The following is a 17,958-nucleotide window of genomic DNA, read 5'->3' as shown; positions in this document are numbered from 1 at the left end:
TCGTCTGGTGCCCTGGGCACGAAGGCCTGCCGGGCAACGAAGAGGCAGACTGCGCAGCTCGAGGTCTCACTAGCCGAGTGGCAGACCACACCGTCCTTCAGCCCCCGAGAGACTGAGTGGCGACCCATGAGTTAACCACGAGTCAACAAATACTGGAGGACCAACGTCTAGCAAGAAGACAATACGCTCCCCCGCACAAAGCTCTCAATAGACTCCAGGCTAGGGACTGGCGCCGCCTGCAAACAAACACATACCCACACTTGTCCCGCCTACACGCCATCTCCCCAGACAGATATACATCCCGAACATGTCCCTGGTGTAGCACACACACAGCGACACTCGCGCACATAAACACCAATGCACAGACAGACCGGACGAGGCAATCTCGCCACGAGTCACATCACACACACTCACTACGTGGTCTTGGGAGGCAAGACTCTCCAAACTGAACCTGGGAAGCCAACTGGCGACCCTCGACCAGGCCCGGCGAGCCGTGATTGCCAGTGGAGCCCTGTCAGAGGGAACCACCCAGGAATAAGCCGCGCATAGCTTTCTCTATTAATAAAGTTTCACCACCACCACCAGCGCGCTTCGCGTGCCCATAGCATCCAATCCGATTTTGAGAACAGTTCTCCCGGAAAAAAAAAAAAAAAACTATCTAAGTCGCAACATTATATAAGACGCACTGACGAAAAAGTCAGAAAAAAGCAGCGACTTATGCACCAGGAAATACGGTATACGGCTGATAAACTACTATCTTTACTTCGTATAGCTGTCCACTAGTTTGCTATCGCAATCTATGCTTCGTCTTTCGGGTGAAACTGCGACTTCTTTTTCTGTGTGGGATCCCAGAAAGAAACAACCTGGATAGATGCTTTGTATGTTTACAGCTACACAATCACTCCTTGTTAGAGATGGTCTAGACTGACATTTTATTTATTTATTTATTTATTTTGAGATACTGCAAGCCAATGATTTGGCTCAGGCTGGAGGGGCTTCATGTAAAATACAAAAGTATAGAATCAAGCAATGCAAGAGATGAACACAAGAAACAATACATATCGTTAAGAAAATTGAATACCGTGGCATGAAAATTGTTTAACAAATGTGGTTATAAAAACGGAGAAACACAATACATATGTAGTAGAAATGCCTAACAATATAACCAGAAGCGTAAAATAAGTAGTGAGGTTAGAAATTGAAAACATGGTACAGCATTTCATTAACACCATCATCAGAAATAACTATGCTAGATGGCAAAGAATTCCACTCCACGACTGTGCGCAGGAGGAAACTATATCGAAATGCATTTGTGCGAGCGAAGATTGGTGCTAAAGAACGTTCATGACTGTGTTGCATTGCCTTGTACTAAGACGCCTAACAGAGTTTGGGAGAGCTAAGTTACCAGAAAGGCAGTTGTGAAGGAACGAAAGGTGACTAACTTTTCTTCGGGCTTCCAACGTCAGTATATTATTGAGTTTCATTAAATCTGAAGGAGAATCTAGGCGTTCGTACTTTCCGAATATAAATCTAACTGTTTTCCTTTGAATTTTTTAACAGCGAAGCTGTTTAAGCCAGCCGTAATTTGTGGTGCGTATCAAGTAACTCCCAAGAAAGAAAACACTTTCTTGCCGAGGCGGGATTCGAAACCGCGTACCCCCGGCCCCAAAGCAAGCGTCGTAACCACTAGGCTATACAGCCACACTTGCAGAATATGCATTTATGCGAATCATATGATTGCGTTCGAGCGTCATCGTCTTCGTCCACAGCTGGCACATTCGTACACTCGTGCTCTGCGCGCTGAAGAGGTTTTGCGCGCTATGAGAGCGAGAGAGAGAGAGAGAGACGCATTCACGGAGCGGGTCTCCTGGAATACGGTGTCAGAACGTTAGAACGCTGTGTCGGTTTTGCAAGCTACGCTATGCAACGCGCAGTGACGGCCGTAAGTCCGAGAAGCGCGAAAAGAAATGATCATCATCATCATGAGTAATAAGATGAAAAGTTCGCGCGCACTTCCGGAAAATGCTGGGCTACGATCGCCCAGCTTCGCTGTTTCAAGTGTTGCACTGCCGAGTGCAAGGTTAAGCGTTCTTTAACTTGCATAACATCTTTTTTATAATGCGGATCCCATACAATGGAAGCATGCTCCACTTTTGACCTTATGCAAGCATTCTAAGCTAGAAGTTTTGTCCTACTAATTGGTGCATTTTTATGTTTTGAGGAACCACAGTTTTCTGAGGCCTGCTACACAGATATCTGATATATGTGCTGACCACGTGAACTTGTTTGTTAGCATAACTCCGACGTATTTAAACTTATGAACTTATGAGATGGGACTGTTATGAATTGAATATAAGAAAGTACTATCTTTTTCCTAGTAACGCGGAGTAGTAATGTTTTTTCTGAGTTTAAAACCATTCCCCAACAATTGCACCAATCTCCAATTGCACAGATACTGTTTTGTAGCAAGATGTGATCTTTAGCAGATGATATATATTTGAATACGACACAATCGTCGGCAAACAACTGAATGGATACAGTACCGGGAACTGCCTCAACCAGATCATTTACATAAATAAGAAACAACGGGCCTAAAACACTGCCCTGTGGTACTCCCGAAGTAATGGGAAGAACGGGAATTTTTTATTTCTACAAATTGGCTTTTATTGGAAAGATATGCACTAATCCATCGGAGAATGAAGGAAGGCAGGCCTTGGCATTTTAATTTATACAATAGCTTATCATGCGGCACATTGTCGAAGGCCTTCGAAAAATCCAGGAACAGAATATCAACCTGTCCAGACATATCAAGTACACCCAACATCTCATGCACTGTTGAAACCAGCTGAGTAACTGTGGGCATAGCTTTTCTGAAGCCGTGCTGATGGGATGACAACACTTTTCGATCGGCTAGAAACTCTTTAATGTAACATACAACAGCATGCTCCAAAAGCTTGCAACAAGTGCTGATGACTGAGACAGGGTGGTAATTATTTAAGTGGTCACCTTTTTTGTGGATGGGTGTAACACGTGCAATGCCCCAATCGCTTGGGATGGCACTTGTAGCTATTGACATGTTAAACATCTTGGTCAAGAACCCTGAAATCTGCTCCGCGTAGCATCTAAGAAATGCATTTGCAATGCCGTCAGAGCCTGCTAACTTTTTAATATTCAGATTAATAAGCATAGCAGTGTCACATTCACAAGTAATAACTAGTGTTTGCTCCGGTAACGTCAAGGAACCCTGATAGACGTATTCGTCTAGCACAGAAAATAGTTTGAAAATACAGATTTAAAAATTCAGCGATTTTCCTTGGTTCATGTATAATTCGATCATTCACTTTTAATTTATGTATCTCCTCATTAGCTTCACTTATCTGGTGCCAAAATTTTGGGGGGTCAGCCGTAATAAATTCTGCCAAAGTTTTGCTGAAGAAACTGTTTCTTGCCTGTTTAACTTTTTCCATTAAATCATACTTTAAATCCCTGAACTGAGATGTAGAAGTTTTGTGCTGCTTTCTGTGGCGCTTTATTTTCTTTTTGGTCTGTATTATATAGCCCTACTGATCCAAGGATTTGGGCGACACTTGTAAATTTTTCTTGTAGGAATGAAATGACCAATGCAATATTCTGTAGCTGAGTGAAAAATTTGCCACAAACGCTCAACATCATGCCTGTCAAGATGCATGTCCAAATAATCAATTATGGCCATGTCATCAGCTTTATTATAATCTCTAATTACAGTCAAAGAAAACGTTTTCTTATTTGCAACAGCTTCTTTAGTCCACTTAAACAATATTAATTTACTATGCTTCGAAATTCCAGGTTCCACAAGAACTGTTCCATTGCTAAATATTTTGGTAATAAATAACAGGTCTAAAATTGAATTTCTGCGAGTGCAATTTTTTACAATTTGCTCAAGATTAAGAGAGTACATAATATCCACTAGAATGTCTCTGGTAGTAGGATATCCATACTGTAAACTGTTCCAGTTAATAGAGGGAAGATTAAAGTCTCCAGTAACAATCAGGTTTCTACAGGAGAACTTTAGAAGATGATCGTATAATTTATTCAAAAAGGCATCGCTATTATCCAGTGGTCGATAAACAGAGCAAAGAAAAACCATGATGCCCCGGAATGACACCCTTATGATTGAACTTTTATGGTCACCGATTTGGTCTGTAACCGTTACCTCAATACCATGTTTTACAAGGATTGCTACGCCCCCACCTCAAAACCCTCTATCTCTTCAGAACAACTGGCAACCCGGCGGAATAATTTCATTGTCGCTGATTAAAATGTGTAACCATGTCTCAGTGATAATGCAGAAATGAGGATCATGTAACAAAAGCAACTCGTCCAAATCTTCTACTTTGTTAGCAATGCTCCTAGCGTTACAGGATGAAGGTGATGTAGTTCTGATTGCTAGGTGTCAGGTGGCGATCTTTTCGGTTTTACTATCAGTTTACGGGAATTAGAAGTGTCGTCCCACATGGACATGTTGTCATCAATACGGATCTTATCATGTACAAGTGATACTTTTTTGTCCATGACTTCATCTTCCCTCGCGCTCCCCAAAGTAGTTTTCTCTTTCGCAGTATGTTTGCGCAGTAATCATTTTGAATGTTTATGCCCGTCCCTTTTAGCTTTTTGGCATTTCGAAGGACTGCTTCTTTTTTGTGAAATCCTGAAAATAAAGGATAATTAGTTGCTTTGAGGAAGGTTTACCGAGCCTATGGATTCTAGCAACTGACGTGCAGCTCAGTCCTAATTTTGTTTCAAAGACGTCTTTAATAACTTTGTCACGCAAAACAGAATCTGTTTCTTTTGGTTGCTCAGTTATGCCGAACATCACCAGGTTAGATCTACGGTTGCGATCTTCTAGGTCCACAAGTTTCGTTTGTTGCAATTTTAGCGCCTCCTGCATAGCTTTTATGGATGTGCTGATACCTTCAGTTGCGGAAACCTTGAGTTGCAGCGTTTGTACATTATCCTCCAGGTTTACTAACTGTATGCCAAAACCCTTAATAGCCTTTTCTGTTGCTTCAAGGCATAATTTGAGTCTCTCTGATTTCAGATAGAATAACCTGTTGGCCAATTATAATAGTTTTAAACATATCTTCCACCGATGGCCCTGGAAACTCCTCGACATCACCACACAAAACAAGTTGACATATGCACAAACAATCATACTCAATACGCAAACATCTGCGTGGGCTCGGCAGAATGACAAGAAAGTGATTATTGGTGCTTACTGAATGAAAAAGACCGACATGTACGAGAAGAAGTAGACACATGGTGAACGGTGCAGTCGCAGTGTTTGCGCCGCGCACACTGGTACACTCGATGAATGGTGGTTCTTTTATAAGGCTCGTTGATGACGTGGTGAAGCCTCTTGGTGACGAGAGTAGCACTGGTTTATCCAGTACGATAGCGTCGCTTCCCGTGTTCTTTGTCGCGCTGATTGATACTGCTGGAACTGGTAGCGGCGAAAGCAACGCCATCGAGTAGGCTCTGTTCAGTGACGAGAGCAAAGCCTGTACGAGAAGAAGTAGGCACATGGTGAACAGTGCCTTCGCAGCATTTGCGCCGTGCCGTTGACTACATTGGCTGACATTGCGTGCAGCTAAAGTGACAGCTTGCAATCTAAGATGTCCAAAGTGCCATTTTTACTAGGGGTGTGCGAATGTAGTCAATGTTTCGAATACGAATAGAATATTACATACAAACTAGTATTCATATTTGAAAAGGAACTCATTGGAATTTTCGAATAATCAAAACTAGCAAGCGACAGACAACTGTTAAAGTCTGGTTACTGTTATCGTCTTCTAAACAAAGTATTGCAAATTATCAGAAGTGAAACAAACGAAAATTTTTGAAGCAATGCCAAAATAAAAATGGGTAATGCAAGCTTTTTTCTTTTTTTTTTCAGTTTTGCGGTTGAAGCTTACATGACAACCTGTTGCTTTTAGTCTGCCAATTAGCGTTTTTGGCAGTCTAGTCATGTAGCAGTTTTATATCTTTTATGCTACAAACAGTGATGTTTTCCTTGCAAGAGGCCCTTTTACATGTGTCTATAGCACACAAGTCAGCTTTTCTTTTCTTTTTCCACAATTTCTGATTCCTTTTTTGGCAACCATTTATTTAGCATTTTTGGAAAGCTATACATACAGCTGCACTTCATTCTTGGAAAGCTTATTAGCAACCAGGCTAAAGATGTTAAGAGGATATTCGGGCAGTTTTTAATGTGAAGCCTTGTTTGCCTCATTCTTGACACTTTGCGGCAGGTAGAAGGTAGCTAGGTTTCTGTCTCGCCTCGCTTTAATAAAAAAGCAATAATCTGTGATCGATGGTGGAATAGAACCTCTGCTGTTGAGCTCAGCAGCCCTGTGTTCTAACCATTAGGCCATGATCGCATGCATAATTATCTCATTAGAAAGCCGGCCAGCTCTTTGAAATGCTCGGCGCGTGCGCCCTGTGCCACTTCCTCGTCTTCGTTTCTTGTGACAGCTCACGCTCTGAGGTGATTAGTTAGAGTTCACTACCTCCGGGACTGGCCCACTTTCATCAGCACTTTCCTCGTAGCACACTACGTACAAATTGTGTGATGTACCAACTTCATGATCGCCCAAGTTAATCATGCTTTAACATTTCTTTGCCCAAGTACAAATGCCATCATCGTTTTAACATACACCACATGACATGCCATAGTATGATTGCATAAGAGGTAGGTGCTGATAACATCACAATCCATGTTTCTCTCGCTTATGCTCATCTACTAATTACTGTATATAGTAACCAACAATGGTCATGTTGTAATTACGCTCACGTTGTAAGCTCAACATGGTAGTCATCATGTTGATGTCGTCACAGAAACATACACTCGTGACCGACACAACTACTCAATTTACACAAACAAGTTGGTCCACCTGGTGTCATCTTGCGGAACCCCAAACAATGCTAGATAGTCAGGTACCTGCAAAATGCTTCGCATAACATTGATTTCCACAGCGCGTGAGATCTGCACTAAGTTTTTATTCACAATTGGTGATCTTGTGTTTAAAACTGATGCTTCGTTCTTTATAGGAGGTGTTTGTTTTTTAACTAGTCAGCACAGTCGTCATACCTAATTATACCGACACAAGTATTCCTGCTGTAAATATATGCATCTGTGTTGGACTATTCAATATTCAATTCAATATTCAACACTTCCTATTCGTATTCAATTTGTATTTGAAAAAGTTGATATTCATCCACCTCTAAGAAGAGTTTTGTGGGTGGGAGAATTATGTAAACATAGAACGGAATTGGTACCTCATGGTGTAGCACCCAATATTATGTAATCCCTTTTATATAATTGACAGCATGAGATAAATAGCATTAGATGGAAGTTTTTCTTTTAATCAGTGCTTTTAATGGGCATGGTTTGTCTTTCCCTTTGCAACCCATGTTTGTGGAAGGTCGTCAGCACAGGTTTGTCGCAGGTCAAGGAGGAGTCTGGGGACCACATGATGTCTGGAAGCTACCCGCCCGAACAGCCTAAGAAGCGGGGCCGCAAGAAGAAAACTGCCGAGGCTGCAGTCCACACACCATCTGACTACAGCCCTGCAGCTATTGGGATGCACCCCCCACAGCCACCAGTGCAACACCAGCGTCTCCAACCAGTGCACCACGTGCCCAATAACCACATGTCACCACAGCAGCAGCAGCAGCAGCAGCAGTCGATGCACCTTCATTCCCAGCAGCAGCAGCAGCAGCAGGTTGGCCCCTCAGACGAGCAGCAGCAGCAGCAGCAGCAGCAGCAGCAGCAGCAGCAGCAGCAGCAGCAGCAGCAGCAGCAGATGGATTACCACAGCACTGCGAGCGGCTACTACAATGCACAGTACAATCAGCAACGGCTGGTCCAGCAACCGCCACATTACTACCAGGACGGCTTCCCTGATGTTCACCCACCCCCACAGCATGGGACCCAGTCGTATGGCCAGTGGAGCGGTGGGGCACAGCAGCCCTTGGAGTACGCGTGTGAGCAGCCGGCCGAGCCAAGCCCCCCAGGGTCTAACTGGGCCTACCCGTCAACCTATTCGGAGGATCTCTGCCGTGCTGCTGAGTTCCCGTCCTGGCTCAAGCAGGAGCCACTGGACTCGTGCGAGACTGGAGGCGGCTACTGCTGAAAGCTGTTCACTCAGGTCAGGCTCATTAGCAAAGCACTTTTGCCACTTGGCCAGAATGCATTGGGTCATCCGGACTTTTGTTAGACGCTATGCACTAGTAAAAAGCTTATCATTTGAAAGTGATGAACTGAGTTGTTTTCCCCAAGCGGCCGGACCTATAAGCTAAGGCTGCTATTGTTTGGTTCGATACAAGGAGGCAGTATAAGAGTATACCTCCAGAACTTGTTCGCTTTAGTAGCATCGTAGTAGTCCAACTTTGTTTTGCTCCTATATATAGAGTCTGTTGGTGCTACTAGAGTAAAAACCAGCCTCGCACTGAAAAGCCCTTTATTTTCAGCTGTGGGTGCACGTTCATCCCCACTACAGTTACTGCTCTTGGCAGGAGGGAGTTATCCTGGCAGAACAGACAATGAAAATCACAAGTTCGAAATGGACAGTTCCACATCCTTGGCGGCAGTTGCCAGCAGGTAGCATGAAGAGCTCAGTCATGTAGTTGACCGGTGACATTTGCTTGATGACATGGTAGGGGCCATGATAACTTGAATATAGTTTATTGGAAATACCGGTGCTGGCAGCAGCAGGGACCCAAAGCTAGACAATAAGCTAGACAAGGAAACGGACACAGTGAAGCTTCCTATGCTGCTGGTTGGCATACCCTTGGAAAGGGTGGTTAACCCAACGACGTCAAGGCCATACTGAAGCCTATTGTACTAGAAGGTTTTCATCCATGCAGAAGAGTGGGTAAAAGGCAGTGGTGGTCTGTGTGGCAGTATTGTATGCATAGTTCACAAATGCAAAAGTGGAGTCCCAGTTGCTGCGTTCAGAGGCAACATACATTGTTCACTTGTCATCAGCAGTCTGGTTAAAAGGTTCAGATGGTGTGCAGTTGTGGTACCTTGAATGACATTACCCACTGTGAAAAGTACTCACATTGGAAAAGTGATTCTACGACATCCAGAAGGAAGAATCAGTATTAATCAGTGAGCAATTGTTTGGCCACTCCATGTAGTGATGCAGAAGTACCCAACTGATAGTTTATTTATTTATTTGTTTATTTATCTATTTATTTATTTGTTTGTTTATTTATCTATTTATTTATTTGTTTATTTTATTTATTACTGAGCCATACAGGCATTATTGCAGGGGGGGGGGGGGGAATACAGGTTATAAGTACAAAGAAATAAAGGACTATGAGTTCTGCCTCAGTATGTATATACCGCTACGACGCCAGTATAAGTATTCATACAAATACACCAACAGAGTAACTAACAAAAAAAAAGTTAATCGACGATTACGATACTCCCTTATGCGAAATTAGAGTGCAGCTCTATACGTGTTTTCATTTCGCAATATATTGGCTGGCACAGACAATCTGTCTCGTGCGGCACGTTGCGAACAGAGCGAAGTGTAGCGCGAATTCCTCACTAACCTAGAGATCGCGAGAGCCAGCCCGTGGGTGAAGTGTTGGCACGATTCACAGCAGCCGCCGCCACCGCCAGACCCAACAGACGATGCATGCTACTCTGGCGCCATCTCGTAGCCATTGTTGCCGCACTACGCTTTTCGTCTCATGCTTTCGCTATACCCTCCTCCAGCCTCCACCTGATGTTTCCGCTGCGCCCTCCTCTCCACTTTCCTCCTCGCATCTTTCATCCCCCGCGGCGTGGAGCTCCACGTTTGTTGTCATCTTTCGCTGTGCTCGTTCGCTCAGTTATGCCACTGCCAATGCTCACTGCAGGAACAGGCGCCTAAGAGCTGCGCTCTAAAAAAAAAAAGAGTATCCTTCATTCAAGAATTACACAACCAGTATAATTACACCTGTGTATACACTAGAAAAGCGTACGAGACATACGGAGTCCATTAGTCATTCATTTCCTTGTAGAGGTAGTGGAATTAACGGTTTGCTTTAAGGAAGATCTTCTGCTACTATGCATGGCCGTGATAATCACAGGAAGCTGGGTAGTGTCACCGAAGCCTGCCATTTCAGTCAAAAACCCATCTCGGTGCAGCACGTGTTTTGATATTTACCCACATGCTGCCTTTGTGCAAAATCTTACATTAGCAGCTACAGTTCAGTCAGGCGACATCAAGTCACCTTTAACTTCATTCCTTGGCAGAAGTGTTTTAGCTGATAACAGCGACCATACATTGTATGCTTTAAGGCCCAACCGCATGCACGCGATATTCAAGCGACGCGACCGGCACACCCTGTCGTGCTGTCGTGTCGCGGCGTGGAGCAACCACATGAACGCGACATCGCGAAAAAGAGTAGCGACGGATTTACATTGTTGTGCGAATAAATGTTATCTTGCGCGCATAAAGAAATCTCAATTTTATCAAAGGTCAATGTTTTATCTAGACCTAGCTAAAATATGCTATCATCCCCAGTGAAAATCCGTCCCATGCATCCCCAGTGGAACTCCGTCCCATGCCACCAGCGTAAGGTGCCATGGCGCCATCTGTTGAGTAAAACTCAAAACACTTTCTCGGCTCTCGGTGGCGTCTCAGGCCTAACAACGTCAAAACAAAACAACCGATCTCAATAATAACGACAAGAGAGCGCCGATACTTAGTCTTTAGCTAGCGATGAGGTGACGCGATGACTGATTGTACTATTTATTTTTTGCTGTCACAGCAGAGAGCAAGTTGCAAGAGCGAATTCAGATCGAAGCGGGCAGACTGATTGCTGCCATGTTGTTGTGCAATCGCAGTCCCCAGCGGATGTCATCGCGCTGACTTCCGGGTGACAAGCGATATTTTCTGGCTGGCCAGAAACCGGCGACACGACCAGCGACAGCGACGGATAGCCCTCCGCGACGGCAAAACCTGTCGCTCGTCGCCGTCGCTTGTCGCTGTCGCTCGAAAATCGCGTGCATGCGGTTGGGCCTTTATTGTACCTTTTTTCTTCTGTCCAAATAAACTATCCTATCTTAGCCAGTTGAACCTGGATAAGCTGAACCCACGTATATCGAATTATTGTTTAGATCAAGCAATTGTAACATACCCTTGTAAATCCCATGCAAAAGTATAGCACTGTGTGAGGCGCATATTCGCCACATTCGCTATATCAAATGATGCTCCCTGCTGCACCCCTGAGAGATGCTGTCAAGGCATTGAATATAAAGGCAGTACATGCCATGGAGTTGAATTGAGCAAGGTGCATGTCTCAAAATACGGGACTCGTGTAGCAAGGGTCTTATTTGCGGTCCATAATGCGGATTTGTTTTAGTAAGCTTCACCACATCACAGTAGTGTAATGTGGTGAAACATACTAATAGCAGAAAACTAATCATCTTGCAGTTAAGCTTACTACCTGCTGCCATTCGTTATAGGAAAGAGGATTGCTGCACGACTTCAACAACGCAAAAGGCCTCCCAATCTGATACACACACTCCACTAGAAATGGATGACCCTCAACCTTTTGACTGAGTGGCTGCAGACTGGGTTCAGTAAATTCCCCCCTTTCACATTCTTGGGAGGCTGTCTACGACGTGTGATGTTTTCAGATAAGATTCAGGTAGACATATTTTGTTTCGACTTATCTATATATTGAACTATTTCGAGATACCCTTCGAGTTCGATATATCCAGATTCAACTGTAGTGCCTAGTTATGTTTTTCGTGGTTGCATGTTGTGGGGCTTTGCTGTAACATGAAAACAAGGACATTTGTTTCCTGTCCTTTCTCAGAAAGCAGCCAAGTCTGGGAGGAGTGACAACCACTACCAGTGCACTGTCACCCTTGTGTGTTCATCTCGTACCTGCATTTGGCGAGTCCTGTGCAGCCCAGAGACATAAGCCAAGCAGCTTCTTTCTGGTTTGAATATGTGCACTTTCACTGTAGAGCTCTGCCACACAAGAGCAGAACCACTCAGAGCAGGTTGTGACATCACCTTCAACATTTCTGCAAGCCAATATGTGCCAGATGTCTGCAGTGGCTGACCTGCATTTGGGAGAAGACTTCTGTGTCAAGGTTGCTTGTGGGAAACTGCGATCTCACCCAACAAATCATGTCATGGTAGCAAGGAGGAGAAGGAACACAGCTTTGTCTTTCAGATAATCTGAACAAATTAAGGCCTCCAAAGGATTCTCAGCAATTTGGTTAGCATAAACGCAATGTAATCTATTTTTGGCCACTCTAGCCAAAATGTGCAAGTCATGGTGAAATTTAAAGCTTATCTGCAATCACTGTCATTGGGTTTCAACAGTCTTACATATGCGTCACTTGTTAACCCAACACTGGTTAAAACAAAAATGTGCTTTTGTGTGGACTCAATGAATCGAGTCACTTTGCATGAGTTTTATGTTACGACAAGAGTAAACTGTGCATAATCAACCAGGTATGGCTAGCTGACAATCTATGATAGCATTTCATACATTAGCCAAACTTTGCTGGCGCACATTTCTTGAGGGTATTATACTTGAATCGTCAATCCATCTGCTTGTTCTGAGAAGTATGTTAAGAAATTTCTTGTTTCCTAAAAATTTCAGCTAGAAGTATCAGCTAGTGTTACCTCAGCTGAAATAAACAAAAACCAAAAACAAACAAGAAAACATGAGTACTAAACTTTTTTTTTTAAATCAGGAGTGAATAAAAAGGAATTCATGCATGTGCACAAATTTTTGTTCTAGAGACTGCCATGTCAGCTAACCCAAGAATGTAATCATGAAATTAACAGAAAGATTGAAAGTTGGATTACCTTCAGATGGCCAATGTGTAGAAGGCAGACGATACATCTCAGAAGAAGCTGCTTCTTTCTTCTTTTTTTTTAGCTCACATCCATTGTGGTATACAAATGGCGCTGACATGTAATACTGCATGCTGGTGAAGAAGGCCATACCATGAGGTCACCATTGTAAGATAAAAGGAAGACAAAAATTCCCTGCATTCATTTTTTTTTTCTGCTATTGTGGTCTACCAAAAGGCATGACTGAGTGTGAATTGATGTGCTGCAGAGGTGACAACACATGGACACTGATGAAAAACCAAGAAAGGAACACGGACCTTGGCAGCCGCCGTTTTTTCGTCAGTGTCTGTGTGTGACTGCAGCGCATCAATTCACCTTCAGTCATGCCATACCAACACGCCCCAGTCAAAGTACTTTTGAACCAAAAGGCAGTTCCAGAAAGACTTAGTCTACAAAAATTAACTTCCTAAATGTAATTTTTTCAGATATACTTCTGACCTCGTGGCTGCATTGTTCAAGTTCTTATGTTCTCCTGCACAATGTCATTGTAGTTGTGAGGTAAATATTACATGTGCAAAGGCCACATATTTATTGAACATGTAGGCACTGTCAGCATGTCGTCTGTCAATAACTGTACACTTCTGATGTTATAAATAATATATATGTTTTGTTCTGAGTTTGCCATATGGCTTCAAAATTCATACTTGTAATTGCATGTTCTGCTTTGATGCTGGAAATTCCAAGAAAATTGGTAGACCCATAAATGAAGCTAGGATGTAGTCCCTATGAGAGAGTATCATTTCACACACAACCTCTGCTTTTTGCACTTGATCTTAACAAAAATCACCAAACACTTCATACAGAATCTGGTGCAATAACGGAATATAGCAGACTGATGTGCAGGATTGGTGATGCCTACAAATGTGTAAATGCTGTGAACTGCAGGCACATAATAATTCTGGGTTCCCTCTGTGCTGTGTTACAATGGTCCTTGAGCTGTCAGGCATCTCCCAAATAAGGTAATGCACCCCAATTACATTATGGCATGCACACCTGGCTGAGGCAATAATTAATTATACCAAGGTGCTTAGCTTTTAGCACCACTGTGCAATTTAAAGACTGGTGTAGTTTAGCTGTTTTCCTCTAACATTTTTTTATATTATGAGTGTACAGATGCATTTATCCTTGTGATAGGATGCAGTCTGAAATCTTGCATAAAAACTCATGTGAGTTATTTTGGCTTCCTTGTTTTATAGATTGCATTACTGTGACAGTTGCATTTTTTTTCCTCCTCGCATCACTTGTGTGTCCTAGTAGAAAAGCACAACTGATTATTTCAATTTTTACTGCCCATAATGAAGTGCTAAGATCTTGTGCATGAGCAAGTTTATGTCCTCAAATATTTGCATTCTAGTGTGTCAAATATGGGAGAAAATGCTAAGGAGATATACGTGCATTTCCAAGTGTATAAACGTGGTGCATAAATCTGGTTGTATGTACAGCATAAGTTGAGCTTAGCCTTTATATTGTGCTGATTATGGAACTGGCAGATGTTGCTCGTAGCCATTGTGCTAAATCAAAAGCACAAATGTGTATGTACTCTCAGTCCATTTGCTTATAATTGGTGCTAAATAGCTTCAGAAGAACTCTGTATAGTTTGAAGTTGTTTTAAAATAGCGGGGGCACGTTGGAATCCTGCCTGTCTGCAGCTGGTCTTTGACCTTATAGAGCGCTCCTCACCAACTTTGGTCATGGCAAGTGTGACAAAATGTTACTCCTGTGTAAGCAGTAGACACAGATTCGCACGATAGCTCTTATTCCAAGAGCAGCCAATGTGTATATGTTTGAAAACTGTACGGTACCTTTGATAAACACTCTTCAGCTGAATTTCTTAAGACAAACTGATTTTCCCTATTAGTTTAGTTTAACATAGCTACATGTAACTCGGGTGCAAAGCTGTTTACAGGATATGCTTACAACACTTTTATATCAATAGTAAAGGAAGTGTACCGTAGGGGTTTATGTGTAAGTGATGAGTTGAGACAATAGAGGCTATAGACTAAGAGATACAGAAGAGTGCCGATCAGTTTACTACTGGCTCATGGTCTCATATCGAACAAGTGATCACTTTTCATGTCCTATTTTGTTTTGCAACACACGGGGTCCTCACGACTAAATTATTCATCCACTAGAATTGAAAACTGCTGTTCTCTGTGAATGTGGCAGTTTGAAAACAGAGCTGCTTCAGTGTCACCTGCTTTGTCTTCTTCAGCACTGGAGGAAAGTCAGTGCACAGACATTCTCTGATCAATAGGGGTGATACCGGATAGACAACAAAATTCAACGTTTGAACATATTGGGAAGGCCAAGATTGACACAATACACATCGTGCAAGTCACAGCGCAGTCTCAAAAGTGTGGCAAGGAGAGCTGTGCAGGCTTGAGGTGCAATTCACATCCACCTGTAAATACTGTAGTATAAAGTTTTTAGCCGCTAGGAATTTGACAGTCTTTCTGAGGCACAGGACACGTAATGCTTCGAAGATGTTCAGTTATTGTTTAAAGCAGACAACTGTGGCCACAACATGGCAACTGAATATGAGATGTTCTGGTACATCTGCTCGATTTTGACGTGTTTTATTTATTTATGTGAAAAATGGCCTTGATCCTGGTTATATGTTAGAAATTACAGCATTAGGTATTTCATGTAGCAGGGTTTTTTTTTTTTTTTTGTGAACAATGGTTTGCTGATTCGAAAGTTAAATATTCTTGACCGTATAGCTTGCCAGTAATTGATCTAGTACTTCTGCAAGGTAATATTCTACAACGTACCATCAGTTTCAATTTTGGACAGAATAAATTTTGGACAAACTTATCAAAAGTATTTTGATAAGTTTTATTACTTCATGCAAGTTCATGAGGCACCATGCATAAAATAAGATGCAATGCTGTGCTGATTGGTAACTGAGCATACTGGAAAAACAGAGCAATTATGGGACACTGAGCACATTGTCACGCATCTGTTTGTGTGTCCAGTGTCCCTGCTGTTTTTCTAGTACACAATGTACACCTGTGAATGTAATATGTTATAGAATGTATTCATGGGCCAAGGTTATCATGGAAACTAACAATGAAAAAAACAAAAACAAAAAAAACCTATAGGTGGAACTCTGCCATTTACTTTCACTTTTCCATACATTGTTAATCTACAAGTTCATCATTTTACACAGCTGCATTTAACATGTTTTGCTTTATCTTAATATGCATTACCATGGTGGCACAGTGTATATACAGTTTTCTTTCATGTTCAAGGTTAAACATTGCTTTGCTGCACTTGTCACAAGAATTGCAGAAATTATACACATGCTTGGCTCTTTTCCAACCGTAAAGTTTACTTCTCAGCACAGCACTAAGTTTACTTATATGTTTGCCTTTCATTTAGCCTATGCATTCAACACCCTTACTTCCAGTTGCACTGACAGAAACCCAAAAATGCTTGTTGGCATAGCCTCAGTTGTATCTTTAAGTGCCTAGCACTGCTTTGAATGCATCCTGCAAGACAGCTTTCGGCTATGAAACCTACATGCACTGTTATGTGCATGTGCAGCTGTCATGTGCTGTGCTTTTCTGTTTAGGGGTCATGTTTGTAGTTAAAGTGTGTTTGGTTAACTCTGAGCTTGGGAGCTGCTGCTTGTTCTGCGTTATTCTCTTTGAATGTCTGTTTATGTATTCACCTAGGAGGGCACCAATCTCCTCTGATTAGACAATGGAGCTGTTCATCTCACTTTAAGGTTAGAAAGCAAGTTTTAATGTTTTCACAGAAGTGGGCTACATGTGTTTTGATTTTGCTCCATGCGATGTACACCTCATCATTGGATGCATCATTCACAATGAGATGAGTGCTTGGGCACAAGAACTTTCATTGCATTCTGATGAGCATGGGAAGAAATCTAGCCAGCGGCACTGATGCAAGATGTGCTGTGTTCTGCTGATTATGTGCCAAGCTTTACCTGAATCTCCACCCTGGAACAGCAAACTGCTCAAAATGTGGGTTTTTGCATAAATGACACTGCATGTAAGTTATATAGTGCATGTGCATTTCTTTTTTTTTTTCTTTTTTTTTTTGTAATGGTGTTGGAGGTAGATCATGCGCAAACAAATGCAGTGTTTTCTGGGACACACAGAAAGGCTTCAGGTGCAGCCAAATGCAAAAAAATAAATAAGAATAACTGCTTCCACTGCACATTCTGGTTCACCACTGGTGATGAATGATGAACCTGCATTGCCTGTTGTAGAAGCCTGTCTTTTTGAAAATAGTGGCATTGCAGAGGGTATATAAGAGCTTCACACTCTGACAAGCTGTTTTCCATCACAAGTTCACAGTAGTCAATAAGTGCTGATCGTGTGATCTGCTGCATCCCTGCCACTCACCCAGTCCTTTTCTGTGGAAAATGAGCCAGCGTGCCAAGCAAACTAATCACTGGCTTGCAGCGTGAATTATGCATACAGTTTCTCAGTACAAAGAAGCATAAAAACTTTAGCACTGGCACGATCACTTAACTAGTGATCCCATTGAGCTCTTTGTACTACCATTAAAAAAAAAAAAGCTCACTGGCGTGAAGCAATGTGCTGGCTTGTCTTTTACACAGTGCACTAATACAAAAGGGAACATGCCCTTTAACGCTAGTAGTTTTCCTTCTTCAGGTTTAAAAACCTAGGAGCTATGTAGAGAATGGTAGCGAGTGACTTTGATTTGTAAAATCACTGTTTGGACACAGTGTGCCCTTTCATCCAGGCACATGTGAGCATACCAAAAAGCGCACGGACAGGAAGTGATGGGGTACCAAGTACTTGTTTCTGACGTGACAGATGAAGACATGTTCATGAAGTAAAACAAGAAGCAATAGTGTCCCGCCCATCATTGCATGGTGACACAGCCATCCTTCAGGTGACTGACAGAATGTAAGGGTGCTGTCGTTGCCTGCATACAGGTCTTTTAATGGCATGGGGGCAACTGAAGAGGCAAGTGCTAATGCTAACATAAACCATGTTGGTATTTATTTACACTGTGCAAATTGAAGGGTGTTTTCTGTGTTTCCAGC

At 42.5% G+C, this 17,958-nt stretch overlaps 1 protein-coding gene across 2 annotated transcripts in view; it reads left to right on the top strand.

Annotated features, from left to right (window-relative positions):
* LOC119431365 (uncharacterized) overlaps positions 1-17,438 on the top strand; it is a 233,188-nt gene extending 215,750 nt beyond the window's left edge. The window contains exons 13-14 of one of the 2 annotated variants that reach the window (XM_049657258.1): positions 7,485-8,186; positions 11,860-17,438. In XM_049657258.1, the coding sequence (XP_049513215.1) occupies positions 7,485-8,171 (687 nt within the window). In that variant the 3' untranslated portion in view covers positions 8,172-8,186; positions 11,860-17,438. Of the gene's footprint in view, positions 1-7,460; positions 8,187-11,859 lie in introns of both variants that reach the window. The other variant, XM_049657257.1, reaches the window with a different exon arrangement.
* Positions 17,439-17,958: the final 520 nt, after the last annotated feature.

This window comes from Dermacentor silvarum, chromosome 10, assembly GCF_013339745.2.
Source record: "Dermacentor silvarum isolate Dsil-2018 chromosome 10, BIME_Dsil_1.4, whole genome shotgun sequence".
NCBI lineage: Eukaryota > Metazoa > Arthropoda > Arachnida > Ixodida > Ixodidae > Dermacentor > Dermacentor silvarum.
Note: the sequence above shows the minus strand (reverse complement) of the source record. Positions and strands in the feature narration are given on the sequence as shown.